The sequence below is a fragment of the Liolophura sinensis genome, chromosome 6 (genome assembly GCF_032854445.1).
Source record: "Liolophura sinensis isolate JHLJ2023 chromosome 6, CUHK_Ljap_v2, whole genome shotgun sequence".
NCBI lineage: Eukaryota > Metazoa > Mollusca > Polyplacophora > Chitonida > Chitonidae > Liolophura > Liolophura sinensis.
The window spans coordinates 8,876,627-8,891,290 of NC_088300.1; the positions used below are offsets into that span (position 1 = coordinate 8,876,627).

The 14,664-nt window shown below is 39.6% G+C and overlaps 2 protein-coding genes across 2 annotated transcripts in view; one reads left to right on the forward strand and one right to left on the reverse strand.

Annotated features, from left to right (window-relative positions):
- Positions 1-907, reverse strand: part of LOC135466713 (WD repeat-containing protein 81-like) — a 30,007-nt gene extending 29,100 nt beyond the window's left edge. The window contains exon 1 of the mRNA XM_064744363.1: positions 733-907. Within this exon, the coding sequence (XP_064600433.1) occupies positions 733-819 (87 nt within the window). The 5' untranslated portion in view covers positions 820-907. The remainder of the gene's footprint in view (positions 1-732) is intronic.
- A 1,351-nt stretch (positions 908-2,258) lies between these two features.
- Positions 2,259-11,798, forward strand: LOC135466714 (probable fumarate hydratase, mitochondrial). Its single transcript, XM_064744364.1, has 9 exons — positions 2,259-2,443; positions 3,190-3,315; positions 3,996-4,106; positions 5,562-5,738; positions 6,126-6,281; positions 7,460-7,571; positions 8,147-8,227; positions 8,570-8,773; positions 9,658-11,798. Exons 1-9 carry the CDS (start codon positions 2,282-2,284, stop codon positions 10,080-10,082), a joined length of 1,554 nt encoding a protein of 517 aa, XP_064600434.1. The 5' UTR covers positions 2,259-2,281; the 3' UTR covers positions 10,083-11,798.
- The last annotated feature ends 2,866 nt before the right edge of the window (positions 11,799-14,664 follow it).

Sequence of the window (14,664 nt, forward strand, 5' to 3'; positions counted from 1 at the left end):
ATTGTTAAATTTGTCCTGTGTACTTTTGCCAAGTAGGAAACATTTCAACTTTATTTCTGGTTTTCACTTACATGTTTGTCATGTTTTGGATGGGCTGGCATACAGGTCCCTGGGACAAGTATGACGTTCAAAAAATATTCTAGAATCACAATAAATTCAACTGATCATTACTAAAGAAGGTTCCTTTTTTATGGTAACTTTCACCCAACCAGAATTTAATGGATGTTTAGGTTCAGTGACTGAGGAATATGTAGGTTGGCCTTCACTACAGTCACTTAAGATCAGTATCTGCATTAGCTCTGTGGATATAAACATTGCCCGACAGAGTTGTATTGACACACATGTATGAAAAGAGGGTTTAACATACTACTTTATCGTCCTCTCTTCATGTAATATTGTATGTGTCTTTACTGTACCATCAAACATCTGTTAAAGTTCAGCTTCAAATTAGACGATTTTCTGTGACATCTTAATTCTGATCGTTACCGGTAGTACTTTTTACTCTAACATCACCATTGACAGTGGCGGTATTTCAGATTAAAATTTAAATATAAATGAGTACAAAGGGGTTTTGGAAGGGGAAAACATATCCAAAAAATTCGCAAGCCACTGCCCCACCCAGAAATAATTAGACGCCGAGGACGCTTTCGCTTCGAATCCACAGACAATGCGCTTGTCCCCTGTCAAATCGAAGCACTGCAGTGTCAAAAAAATGACGACCTGACCACTCACCAGACAGAGAAACCGATCTTCTGACAAAGCCTTGACGTGCTGCGCGGGGAGGTTGAACCGCTCCAGCACAACGCTCATGGAATCCATCCTCGTGAGCTTATCGTCCGCCTAGCTCGCTAATCTTTTCATCCATTACACTTTCCCTGATTATTTACACATAATGCAGAAGCTAACAAATTACTGACAGTAGCTCGACAAGTCCCATGCTTAGGGGGCGGAGAATAACAAACTAACCCAGAAGAGTGATTCCAGGGGGGATAACTACAAACCTAACTGCACACTGGATTATTTGCTTTTTAATAACTCTCTAATGACTGAAGACCATAAATTACCTATTTATTTATTTGATTGTCATTTAAATCCAAATTATAATAGCTGTCAGTTTTACAGATATTATATTCACCAGTGATTAGCCCAATAATAAATATTTCTCAAATTACTTTGTTAGGTCTGTGTAAATATTTGTGCAGAGCTGTAGGCCTACATGAATGATGTAGAGCAACAAGAAAGAAAATCAACCCCAAATAAGATTAGACTTCCTTAATTAAGAGAGTCTTTTCTTTTCTTGAATTCTCATTTTGTTTCATCCAAAAAAAAAAAATCCTGTTGAATCTTGTTATGGGCATACTGTAAGATTAAATATTATGAATGCAAGTCCGTCGCTTGCAAAGGTTTTCAGTTGGCCTACCTACAGGTTCCTCATCAATTACATATATGATACATTTACTCACATAGCCCAATGCAGTTATTGAACAAATTCGGTAAAATAGTGTACCATACAAAAAATATTAAACATTTCACAACCGATGTTACTGCCTGCATGGCTTTCCTGCTTTTTATGTCAATCAAGTTAGAAAAGAAATCCAGACTAGTTACTCCTTTTAATATTGTAAAATGCATTAAGATTGTCTATGCAAGTCATTCATTTCAATCAGTTCAAAAAAAAATTTTTTTAAATTTCTGATTACAGTGCTTTTAGTTATTGGGACGAAGAGAAATTTTAAAAATATATTACAGGTGCTTAAAATATATAAATTCATGACAGTTAACACACCTTCTTTGCCCCTTCTCTAAACTTACCAGTACTGCAGGCCAGCATGTATATACAGGTAGTTATTTTATTGTCTTCACTTATTATGAACAATAAAATATCATGTGCGTTTCTCATTTCTGTAGGATTTGTATATTTCAATTTTTACATTTAACATTTGGCTATTCTGTAAAGGACATGCGGATTAAAAATTGTGAATCAATAAATAAAGACATAAACTGAAGTTGATTGATATACATGTATAGCTTCTATCCATTCCCATAGCGGCGCGCGTATGGCTCAGCTGATCTAACGATGCTTCATTTGTGGAGCTATGGAATGAATTACCTTATCTTAATAAATCCATAACATATTGATGAATTTTGTTGGAAATCAGTCTGCCGTGAAAGTGAAAGTAGGTCAAAGACGACATACCGCAAGTGTAAATAACGCCACCTGTCGGTGACCTCGCGATCGCCAAAACGGTCGACATATCTTGGTGTCGGGTGTTTGTAGGTCATGCTTCTGCGACTTGTACCACGTGTACGGCAGGCTTACTGCCAGAGCGTGGAAATTTTTTGCTCGTTAGATGTTGGTACAGCCCCAGGCCGATTGTTTATTGTCAAGAAAGCCTTGCAGGGTACTTCAGGTAGAGCATCTTACACCACTGGTATGGCAATGGTAAGTTTGCTGGAACCAGTGATGCTGCCTACCGGCACCGCTACCAGAACTGTATCATGACTCTGTTGTAGGCTAACGGGTGAGACATCGATAGTAAAACTTTCACTTGCTTACACTGACATGCCCAACGTATATTATTGTTTTTTAATGTAGATTTAAACGTTAAGTATACCATGTAAATTATCTGTAACTGGTAAGTTTGTAATGTTTATTTAAATTTGATCAGAAAAATAGGCCTATTTAATACAGGCTGTCCTATGATCAAGTTTTATTGCGTAAACATATGTTAAACGAGTATGATGCTGACCAACAGTGCAAGGTCATGACGTTAAAATCTGAGGAATGCTATTGATGTTAACATGTAGTCAGGACTGGAGTTCTATATGATTGACATGTTTGCTGATGTGATTCGTGCAGGCCTAATATGTTTGTGCAGTCATATATCCAAGTTAAACCTATGTCACTGAACAGACCTTGTTTCCATTTTTTTGTTTGCTTGACCATCCAACCAACAATATTATAGATTAACTGATGGAAAGTATAAAAAAAAAACACTGGTACAGTGAAAAATGGGAAACTCACCACAGCCAAGACGGTTTTACATTTGTACTGACATTTATGTTTGTACTGACATTATAATTACTGTAGGTAATAATATGTGGGTTATGTATCAACCACCTCTAAGTATACATTAATATAGAGGCGTCTTATATATTTATACTTCTGTATGTAACTTGTGATTTTAGGGAAGCTACAGGACAGAATCTGACAGTTTTGGGGAACTCCAGGTCCCAGCAGACAAATACTACGGCGCTAATACAGCCAGATCACTGATCAATTTTAACATTGGAGGAGAACAAGAGCGAATGCCTGTAAGCATTGTTCAGTCATGTATCTGCTCCAATTTACTGTCGTAAGCCTTTTAATCCCACTCTCAAAATTTTGTTCTTCCTGTCTTGGAATTAATTTGTGTTGTTGCCCCAGATTTCGTAATAAATTGAACTGGTCTATATTTTAAGGTGTTTAAAATAGATGTTCAAGTCAAATGGGGATCAACACCTCTGTGGCCGAGGTTAGGGCACCAGCACTACGCAGTGACCCAGGAGCCTCCCAGCAATGAGGTCGTTGTGAGTTCAAGCTCATGCTAACTTCCTCAGCTGTACGTGGGGAGGTCTGCAGCTACCTGCGGATGGTCGTGGATTTCCCCAGGATAGGCCCAGTTTCCTCCCACCATAATGTTGGCCGCCGTGATATAAGTGAAATATTCTTGAGAACAGCGTAAAACATCAATCAAATGAATAAATAAATCAAATGGTGATTTTGCATATAAAGATTGTTCACTATTATTAGTTTATATTACAGAGAGCATGCCCATTGTAGCCGACTTTCTGAAGCTACAATGTAGTAATCCGCATGCAGTGATTGGGCAATGTATTTTAATACATTTTAAAATGATTAGATTTCAGACATATTTTCAATCGGTCCAACACATTTTGAAATCAGTATATACCGGTATATATATATGTTTCTACAATTCAGTGTTGTGTTTTAGGCACCGGTAATATGTGCATTTGGGACCTTGAAAAGAGCTGCTGCCCAAGTGAATAAGGAATATGGACTGGATGCTAAGCTGGTGGAGGCGATTGTAGAGGCAGCGGATGAGGTATGGAGATCCAAGGAAGATGTACGGTACAGCTGATCAAAGCAGCCACAGGTCATACTGGCATGTCACAAAGCACACATGGTTAGATGGTATATACCCAGGGGATTAAGGTGTGCTCTAGAGCCTCCTCCCTACATTAGCTTGCAAAAGTTTTCAGTGTTCATATTATTAATAGCTTTCTTGAACAACCAGTTGATCAGTCAGAAAATAATGACTGAAACAGTTAGCAAAAGTTTTTAGTGCTTTAATTTAAAATATACTGTCAACAGCTGTATTATCCAACCAGTTACGCAGTGGGTAAGTTGATGGATGAATCCGTTTGAAAGAAAACTGCGTATTTCAGTGTCAAAGACAGGTGGCTTAGTCAGTTCATCAGTTTGTGAGTGAGCTTGTCTTTCAGGTGAAATTTGGCAAGCTGTATGATCACTTTCCCCTGGTGGTCTGGCAGAGAGTCAAGTAATGATTGAGTCAGTGAATGAGTGAGCTTGTGTTTCAGGTGAGATCTGGGAAGCTGTATGATCACTTCCCCCTGGTGGTCTGGCAGAGAGTCAGGTAATGATTGAGTCGGTGAATGAGTGAGCTTGTGTTTCAGGTGAGATCTGGGAAGCTGTATGATCCATTCCCCTAGGTGGTCTGGCAGAGAGTCAGGTAATGATTGAGTCAGTGAATGGGTGAGCTTGTTTTTCAGGTGAGATCTGGGAAGCTGTATGATCCATTCCCCTAGGTGGTCTAGCAGAGAGTCAGGTAATGATTAAGTCAGTGAATGGGCGAGCTTGTTTTTCAGGTGAGACCTGGGGAGCTGTATGATCACTTCCCCTGGTGGTCTGGCAGAGAGTCAGGTAAAGATTGAGTCAGTGAATGAGTGAGCTTGTGTTTCAGGTGAGATCTGGGAAGCTGTATGATCACTTCCCCTAGGTGGTCTAGCAGAGAGTCAGGTAATGATTGAGTCAGTGAATGGGTGAGCTTGTGTTTCAGGTGAGATCTGCCAAGTTGTATGATCACTCACCCCTGGTGGTCTAGCAGAGAGTCAGGTAATGATTGAGTCAGTGAATGAGTGAGCTTGTGTTTCAGGTGAGACCTGGGAAGCTGTATGATCACTTCCCCTAGGTGGTCTAGCAGAGAGTCAGGTAATGATTGAGTCAGCGAATGAGTGAGCTTGTGTTTCAGGTGAGACCTGGGAAGCTGTATGATCCATTCCCCTAGGTGGTCTGGCAGAGAGTCAGGTAATGATTGAGTCAGCGAATGAGTGAGCTTGTGTTTCAGGTGAGACCTGGGAAGCTGTATGATCACTTCCCCTAGGTGGTCTAGCAGAGAGTCAGGTAATGATTGAGTCAGTGAATGAGTGAGCTTGTGTTTCAGGTGAGATCTGCCAAGTTGTATGATCACTCACCCCTGGTGGTCTAGCAGAGAGTCAGGTAATGATTGAGTCAGTGAATGAGTGAGCTTGTGTTTCAGGTGAGATCTGGGAAGCTGTATGATCACTTCCCCCTGGTGGTCTGGCAGACAGGCTCGGGCACCCAGACTAACATGAATGTTAATGAGGTGATCAGTAACCGGGCAATAGAGCTCCTGGGTGGGCAGCTGGGCAGCAAAATACCTGTTCATCCGAATGACCATGTCAACATGAGCCAGGTAAGAAATAAGTCAAAGGATTGGTTTTTCCTTCAGCCATGAGAAAAACATCGAAATTATTTGAAGAAATGACTCATTTTTTCTGAAAAGCATTTTTTCCATCACAATATAGAACAACAGATGTATAGTATAATACTATATGATCTGCATCTAGTGCATAGCGATACAGTTTTCGGCTTTCAAACCCAGAGTTGACATGGACAGGAAGAAAAAACTATTGAAGATACATATTATCCTAAAACTCCTACCTTTAGGTAAAGGGCATCATCTATGAAAGATAGGTACATGTTTTGTCGGGTGTAAAATAAACAAGAAGCCTTTGTTGCTGAAACTGGAAGTATATTTGGTGATGTTCTATACATATACATGGATTGCATTTTGTTCAAGAGCTCAAATGACACCTTTCCAACTGCAATGCACATAGCGGTGGCTACAGAGATAGACACAGTGTTGCTACCAGGATTGAAGCTGTTACAGAAAGCCATCCAATCAAAATCAGAGGAATTCAAACATATTATCAAGATTGGGAGAACCCATTGTCAGGTGAGTTGGTTTTTAATAGTATCACAGAACCCATTGTCAGGTGACTTGGCCCTTAATAGTATCACAGAATCCATTGTCAGGTGACTCGGTCCTTAATAGTATCACAGAATCCATTGCCAGGTGACTTGGCCCTTAATAGTATCACAGAACCAATTGTCAGGTGACTTGGCCCTTAATAGTATCAAAGAACCAATTGTCAGGTGACTTGGCCCTTAATAGTATCACAGAATCCATTGCCAGGTGACTGGGCCCTTAATGGTATCACAGAACCTATTGTCAGGTGATTTGGCCCTTAATAGTATTACAGAACCCATTGTCAGGTGACTTGGTCCTTAATAACATCCCAGAACCCATTGCCAGGTGACTTGGTCCTTAATAACATCACAGAACCCATTATCAGGTGACTTGGTCCTCAATAGCATCACTGAACTCATTGCCAGGTGACTTGGTTCTTAATAGCATCACAGAACCCAATACCCTGTGACTTGGTCTTTAGCATCACAGAACCCATTGGTATGGGACTTTTGTCAGTAGTTCTAGAACCCATAAGCAAGTGATTTGGCTCTTAAATGCATCACAGAACCCATTGTCAGAGGACTTTGAGCCTTTAGCATCACAGAACCCATTGCTCAGGGGCCTAAGCCTTTGGCATCACAGAACCCATTGCTAGAGGGCCTAAGCCTTTGGCATCACAGAACCTATTGCTGGTGGGCCTAAGCCTCTGGCATCATAGAACCTATTGCTAGTGGGCCTAAGCCTATGGGATCACAGAACCCATTGCTCAGGGGCCTAAGCCTTTGGCATCACAGAACCCATTGCTGGGGGGCCTAAGCCTGTGGGATCACAGAACCCATTGCTAGGGGGCCTAAGCCTTTTGTCATCACAGAACCCATTGCCGAGGATGGTAAGGCCTACTGTAGCTTCCGACTGTGGAATCAAAAGCCAGATTGTGTCCGTTTTCTTACCAGTAAAAAGGTAAAACTAACCATATGTCATATGTTCTATATGCAAGAATTATTGAAAGTATGTGAAGGACATAAAAATAGTAGGCCTACTGATAGTTGAATCAGGTATTACACTTAATATTATTTAAACCTTTCAATAACTTCTAAAAACTTGAGAACATAGTAAAATGTTGATTTTGTTCTGTAGCTTAGTTTTGTTGGTTGATATTTCAGGATGCGGTACCTTTAACGTTAGGGCAGGAGTTTGGTGGCTATCTACAACAGCTGAACAATGGTGTGGACAGGATCAACTCCACTCTTCCCAGATTGTACCAGCTGGCTGCTGGTAGGCCTTATGTGTAGTTATATTAATTGCAGGAAATAATTTGTTTCTCTGAATATACAGAATATACATAACAGTAAGACGCTTAGGATATTTTTTATCATATTTGCTGTATCAATTCACCCGTGGAGCAGGATCAGGCTCACTACTGAGCTGTGGGTTCAGTTATCGCTGCCCAGGGCAGGATGTTCTTCTTTTGTACATGTACATGTATTCCTCTGCCTTCATTGTGCATAGGGCCAGGGTAACACAAAGGGTTTGATGACGGTCATGAGTTAAAGTGTACATATAACTGTACATCTGACTGTCAAATTTCGCCTGTAGTCGTTGGAATCAAACAAAGTCTACTGAGACATTGTATCTGAGACACTATACATGTTGTACATGTACCTTCAAGTACATTTCATTTATTTTCCCAACTAGTACATGATAACAGTGTCTTCATTGGGACCAGTTGCCCATGCCTCATCTCCTTATTCCATATGCTCTGAACTGCTGGTGTTTTATGACCTACAACTGTATGCCTGTTTGGATTTTTGAATGTATCTGCTACTGGTGTTACTGTTTATGTATTACAGGTGGCACGGCTGTGGGCACGGGCCTCAACACCAGAGTTGGATTTGCAGAGAAAGTAGCTGCTAATATTGCCACACTCACAGGTATTTCAGTTAGTGTAGTATGTAGTTTCATAAACGGACCAATACAAAATCCAGATGTTTTGGGCATTTTTGTTTCAAACACTCCGAAGTAGATGTTTTTATACTGCTAGTCTTGTCAACCCGTAAACCTGACTGCTGTTATGTAAGTCAACTTTGTTCGAACAGAGCATCCAACTCTCAGCTATAAATGAATACAGAAGTATCTTTGCAGTATCTTTGCAGTTGAGACTACAAATTTTTCTAACCCAGTTCCTGTATTGTACACATACTGGTGTTATTAATTGCGCATGTGACATGTTAAGTGCTGTTTTTATCCCAAAGGTGCCATATCTTTTCCCACAGGCTTACCATTTGTGACAGCAGAGAACAAATTTGAGGCCTTGTCTTCCCATGATTCTCTAGTAGAGGTACATGGAGCGTTGAGTGTGTTAGCAGTTAGCCTAATGAAGATTGCCAATGACATCCGTCTGCTAGGGTCAGGGCCTCGCTGCGGGCTTGGGGAACTATCTCTACCAGAAAATGAACCAGGGAGTAGTATAATGCCAGGTAAGATATTCCAAAGTTGTTGGGGTACCAGGACTTAGCTGGCTAATTTTTTTAGATTATACGTTAAACTGGATGAAAAGTAAAAATTGTGCATACTGTCATTCTTTAACCTTTTGGCATGTTTGCAAGTCGTTTATTCAGGTATATTCTGAAAGAATTATTCTGTGTTGACCGATAAAATTATACTTTGGTGAAAATGGCCCTGAAAAGGGCCAACCCAACCAATTTAGTTTCGTCTCTGAAATCAAATTAATAACGTGCATAATTTGAACTAAAAGTTGCTCTTTCATGTGCGAAAAGGTTTAGGAATTAGGGTAGTGTAGGATTAACAGAGAAGTATTTTTGATGAGATTTGGGACCAGTTAATGAAGGAACCACTTATGGATGAACAAAAGGGGCGAGTATGGCCTAGTAGCTGGTGTATAAGGGCAGCACAGTGACCAAGGAGCCACTCACCAGTGCGAGTGCTGTAAGTTGAAGTTAATGCCATGCTGGCTTCCTCTCCAGTAACTTCCAGATGGTCGTGGGTTTCGTCACACCATAATAAAGGTCGCAGTCGTATAAGTGATATATTATTGAGTACAGTATAAAATTTCAATCAAATGAGTAAATAAATATGGATGGAAAAGTACAATTCATTTTGAAATATATCATTAAGCCATACAGCAAATAAAGTGCTGCTTTTGGATGTTGTGTTTAATATTTCACAGGACTGAAATCATGCTGGCTCTGTATAATTTGTTGGTGTAAAATGGCCTCATAACTATGAGCTAGCCACCAAGGTGTTCTCACATGCCAAATCTGTATAACCTCAATGACTACCAAAAAAAACTTCCTCATGGTTTATACTCTTGACAATAAAGCTACTTGTTGCTTCTCCCCAGGTAAGGTGAACCCGACGCAGTGTGAAGCAGTTACCATGGTAGCAGCTCAGGTGATGGGGAACCATACAGCAGTGACCATTGGTTGCAGCAATGGACACTTTGAACTGAACGTTTACAAGCCAATGATTGTGCGGAATGTTCTTCAGTCCATCAGATTGTTGGGAGATTCTTGTCGCTCGTTTGCCAACAACTGCGTCATTGGCATCAAAGCAAATGAAAGTCGCATCAGTCAGCTGTTGAATGAATCTCTTATGCTGGTCACAGCTCTGAATCCACATATTGGTTACGATAATGCCAGTAAAATTGCCAAATTGGCCCATAAAGAAGGGACAACTCTTAAAGAAGCCGCTCTGAAGCTGGGCATTCTGACGTCAGAGCAGTTTGACGAATGGGTGAGACCAGAGAACATGATTGGTCCAAAATAATGATCTCAACCATTCAGCTGCTTTGCATTTATGGCCAATTGATATGTAAATTTTGAAGTCCTGAGCACTTTGACCCTCAACAGTAGATCTAGATAGTTAATACGTAGAAGATAACAAGCCTTCCTGGTATAAAAATGCATACAAAATTCAGCCTTCAATATGCTACGAGGCTTAAAGCTCATCATACAGACTCTGCTGACGATGGGATTATTTAAAGTACATTTATTTGTCGATAAAAAACAAGCTCAGACGATCTCCGTTTGGTGGTGTTCATGACCCTAATAGCGGGAGCTAACGTCAAGCTAGAGGGAATCTAATCAGCTGCTTTGCATTTATGGCCAATTGAAATATAAATTCTGGTCATTGTCCAACCCCCAGTTATCCCCAGTTTCTATTGCCTTCATGTTAAAAAAGAGCTTCCTCCCTCATGTTTTGAGAACTTCTGAGATACCTGTCTTCTTGGCTTAATTGATTTTGAAGCTGAAATATGCAATATACTGCAATGCAAGTTGTCAAATACCAGTATATAGTTTTATACTCATATAAATTGCCTTCAGATATTCAAATCGTGTCTTTTCTTAAAGGAAGACTATTTTAAAATACCATCTTTGAACTGTTAATAGGGAGTTAATGGCTTTCAGTACACAGGTGACTTGCTCCCATTTTCTTCTATGACTCAACATTTATTATTTAAACACCTGACCAGGTAAATTTTACAGTTGTCCATGTGCTATTTTGTAACAGAAGTTACAAAGCTCAAGCTGTCACACCTGATGGTACATTCTATATTACTAGTATTGCTTGGTGGGTCGCGAAGACTGTGAATTCTCCACGGGTGTGGGAGTATCATCACTGTTACCATTTATCACAAGGCAGTTCATGCTGAAGGGTTGTGGAGCATATATACAAAGGTATATACAGGATAGATTATGCAATATTGTTGTATTAGAACTGTTTACTTTTAAATTACCAGTATTAATATACATGTATTATATTCTACAGAAATGAGTTGAGAATTCACCTTTGGAAAGATTGTTCATTATTGTTGATTTACACGTTTCGAATATGCATGCTTTGGCATTCCACTAATTTGCAAGCCAGGCCAGTGATGACATAGTCAGGCATGTCATGATGTGGGGATAAATAGGCCCACATATAACTGCAGCCTGCAGTTCTCTTCAATTCAGTTGCAGAAGATGCTTTAACGAGTACCAGGTCTGTTACAATTTGTAACCCTCCGTGATGTGAATAATTACTATTTTATGTGTAAAACATGGACTAATATATTCCAAGAGCAGTTCATGTTTTCATCATTTATATAAATGTTTAATTTATTTTTCACCTTGCTACAACGTGTAAACCTCTTGATTTTATAACAGTTGTAAGAAACTTGAAATTTAACATCATGTGAAAGGGAATAATCCAGCCTCAGAAAAGTTGTTGATGAGTGGATAAATAGCCCAATTCTAGTGCTATATTGGATGTTTACTCCCTAATGTCACATGTCAACCATACCAGTGATCCATTTCCCAAAGCTGTTTCGGGTTTTAGCCTAAAATTATAGTCCAGGTTAAACTCTTAAATATTTGCATCATTTGGATAAAATTGTGAACGTTGATTGTGTACTGTGGTAGTACAGCTTCACCCAGGAATGATCAGCCAGCTTCAAATATTTTATTTTGTAGGTTGAAGTTTTTCACTTTAGCCCGAAAATGACGTTGTCGAGATAGCTATCGTGTTTCACTTTGTTTGTGATTTTTTTTACAACACTACAAAAATTAACAGTATTGTATAAATAAAATACATTCGGAATGAGAAATGTGTTTCCCTTTTTTATATCATGTATAATGACCTTGAACCTTGAATTCCTCTGTTAGCAAGCACAAATTGGCAACGCCCCGCTAAATGACGATGTTTTCTTTCGAACCCTAAATGTGACCAGTGTGAAAAGATACATGTAGGATGCCAAGTTTGAATTACCAACACACAGCCACTTATAAGGCTGTTTGTATGGCATATGTACGTTTACAACTCAATTTGTGCACGGTTCGCCTTGGCATCTTCAGTACTTGTGTAGTCCTGGTATCAAGTGTGTCAGCGTGAAGAACAACCGTTTCAAAAATCCGCTTCAGAAGTTGCCTTGCGCGAAAGGGTGTAAGTCGCCGTCTACATCCATCTCTGGTGAGGCCTGATTTTGGACTTTGGGTCTATGATTCATTATTATAACCTCAACAGTAGATCTAGATAGTTAATGCATAGAAGATAACGAGCCTTCATGCTATGAAATGCATGCCACATTCACCTTTCAATTTGTTACAAGGCTTCAAGCTCACCATGCAGTCTCGGATGGGATTTTTTAAAATACATTTACTTATCGACAAAAAACAACCTCAGGCGTTCTCCGTTTGGTGGTGTTCGTGACCCTAATGGTGGCAGCTAACGCCAAGCTAGAGGAGACGTGCAGCGCCTGTTTTTTTCCCCAATCTGAACTTCTCCTGGGCTTTAGTCACAACCTAAATTAATATTTGATAGAATGTGTAAGAATAAATGGCTTCCTCTCCGGCCGTATGTGGGAAGGTCTGACAGCAACCTGCGGATGGTCGTGGGTTTCCCCCGGGCTGTGCCCGGTTTCCATCCACCGTAATGCTGGTCGCCGTCGTATAAGTGAAATATTCTTGAGAACGGCGTAAAACACCAATCAAATAAATAAATAAATAAATGTAAGAATAAAATGTCAGGCATAAAAAATTTTGCTGAAATTACGATTAATAACTAATGAATTGATGTTCTAGTTTTAGAGCAGCAAGTCGCGTTGTCTTTCATCCTTAACTTCTATCCTTTCGGCGCTGGCCAGTTCTGTCTTCTTCGTCCTTGTCATATGTTTGTTGTAGGTCTATTGGTGTAGGTATAGAATATCATAATAAAATATACACAACTATATTTAACGTGGTTTTTGAATTTTAACACGAATTTTTACCTTTAATGTTATCATTGTGATATTGAAGGCCTTAAATGCTTCCTGTTGTGACAATGTGACATGAATCCACAGCTCATTGTATTCCATTCAATCATTCGTACCGTTGGCTTGGACACAACTGCGCATGACGCGCTCTTTTCTTTCAGTCGTAACCAATGCTATATTTCTTTATAAACACAACGGCGTTCGAATTTATATGTGGGGAATGAACCATGGCGTCCAGAGAAAATAATCACACTTCATAAACTGAAATTAATTAGTTCGGAAATAGAACACTTAATTATACGTATTTGAAACACTGAGTATTGTAACGCGAAGAATTGGACACAACACCAACGTCAAATATGGAAAAATACCCTATTCGTAGAACTTGTGTGATACACATATTTCATGACGCCTTACATGAAGTTAAGTAAAAAGTTATCAGCCCAGACCATCCCATAGATCCCACTGCGCTTTGCCCATGGAACGCACGGGGGACCCTTCAACAACGACTTGAATATCCACGGTCACGAGAACATTGGAGCTGAGGTTAGTTCCTGGACACAAGCTAATGTCAGGGGAAATTTCTCCATGGAATATTTTGGTATCTGTAAATGGAGAACCTGACTGCAATGGTTTATCACAGCTATAATATTACTGTCATTTCAGGAACATGGTACTGCTCCAAATCACTGTAGTTCTTCTTCTCTTGGCCGTAAGTATAAACATTTATGGATAGAAAAATATTGAATCGAGTGTAAGAAGTTGCTAGAACTGGGCGACGGAGGAATTTTGAATCGGATTATTTGAACAGAAGTGCCTTGATGAGATTAGGCAAAATCCCCATGAAGTTCATGTTGTAATCCAAACCACACTGTTATCTTTGACATCTGGCTGCAGCTCTATGTATACCTGTTCACAGCTAGTTTGCCTAAGCTACAGATAACCAGGAAATAACAGTAAACATATAATTATAATCGCGACCATTACAATATGGTCGCGATAGTTGCAAAAACAGGTCCATACGCCGACTCCCTTCTCAGATGTTCATTGGAAAAAGCAGGTTCTTCCAGGAATTGACGTCACTCTACCATGTGACAGCAACCTCGTCTTAATAACTCCCAAATATTTCAAACATTCCACTGAAATAATGCACTGCTTCATTCCAGGGTGATGCTTTGTCTTTATCAACAACAACCGATCCGAATACATCATTGACGGTCAGTAAATGAATAATTGAATAAATTAACATAGCCCTACCCCCTGCAACGAAATTTTGTCCATGCAGCTCCTCCCAAACTTCCCTATCATCTAAACGTGTAAATGTTGAATTTAAATAGCAATCGGATCATGATTTACATAATTACCATTTTCTGGGATGGTTTTTATTGCCTTTTTTTAATGCGTACTTTACGTTTACCTTCACTTTAAGTATATGTGAAGTGAAAGCTCATTTCATGCTTATTGTAAGAATATTACTTATTATATTATTATTTTTCGACATTTTTCATATCTGTATAAAACAGAACTAAAGCTTGAAGTTTTAAAATGCGTTTAACTATTTCGAACATGGTAAGCACATTCATATCCTGGCACTTTCATAGCTGCTAAACTTCACTGTCA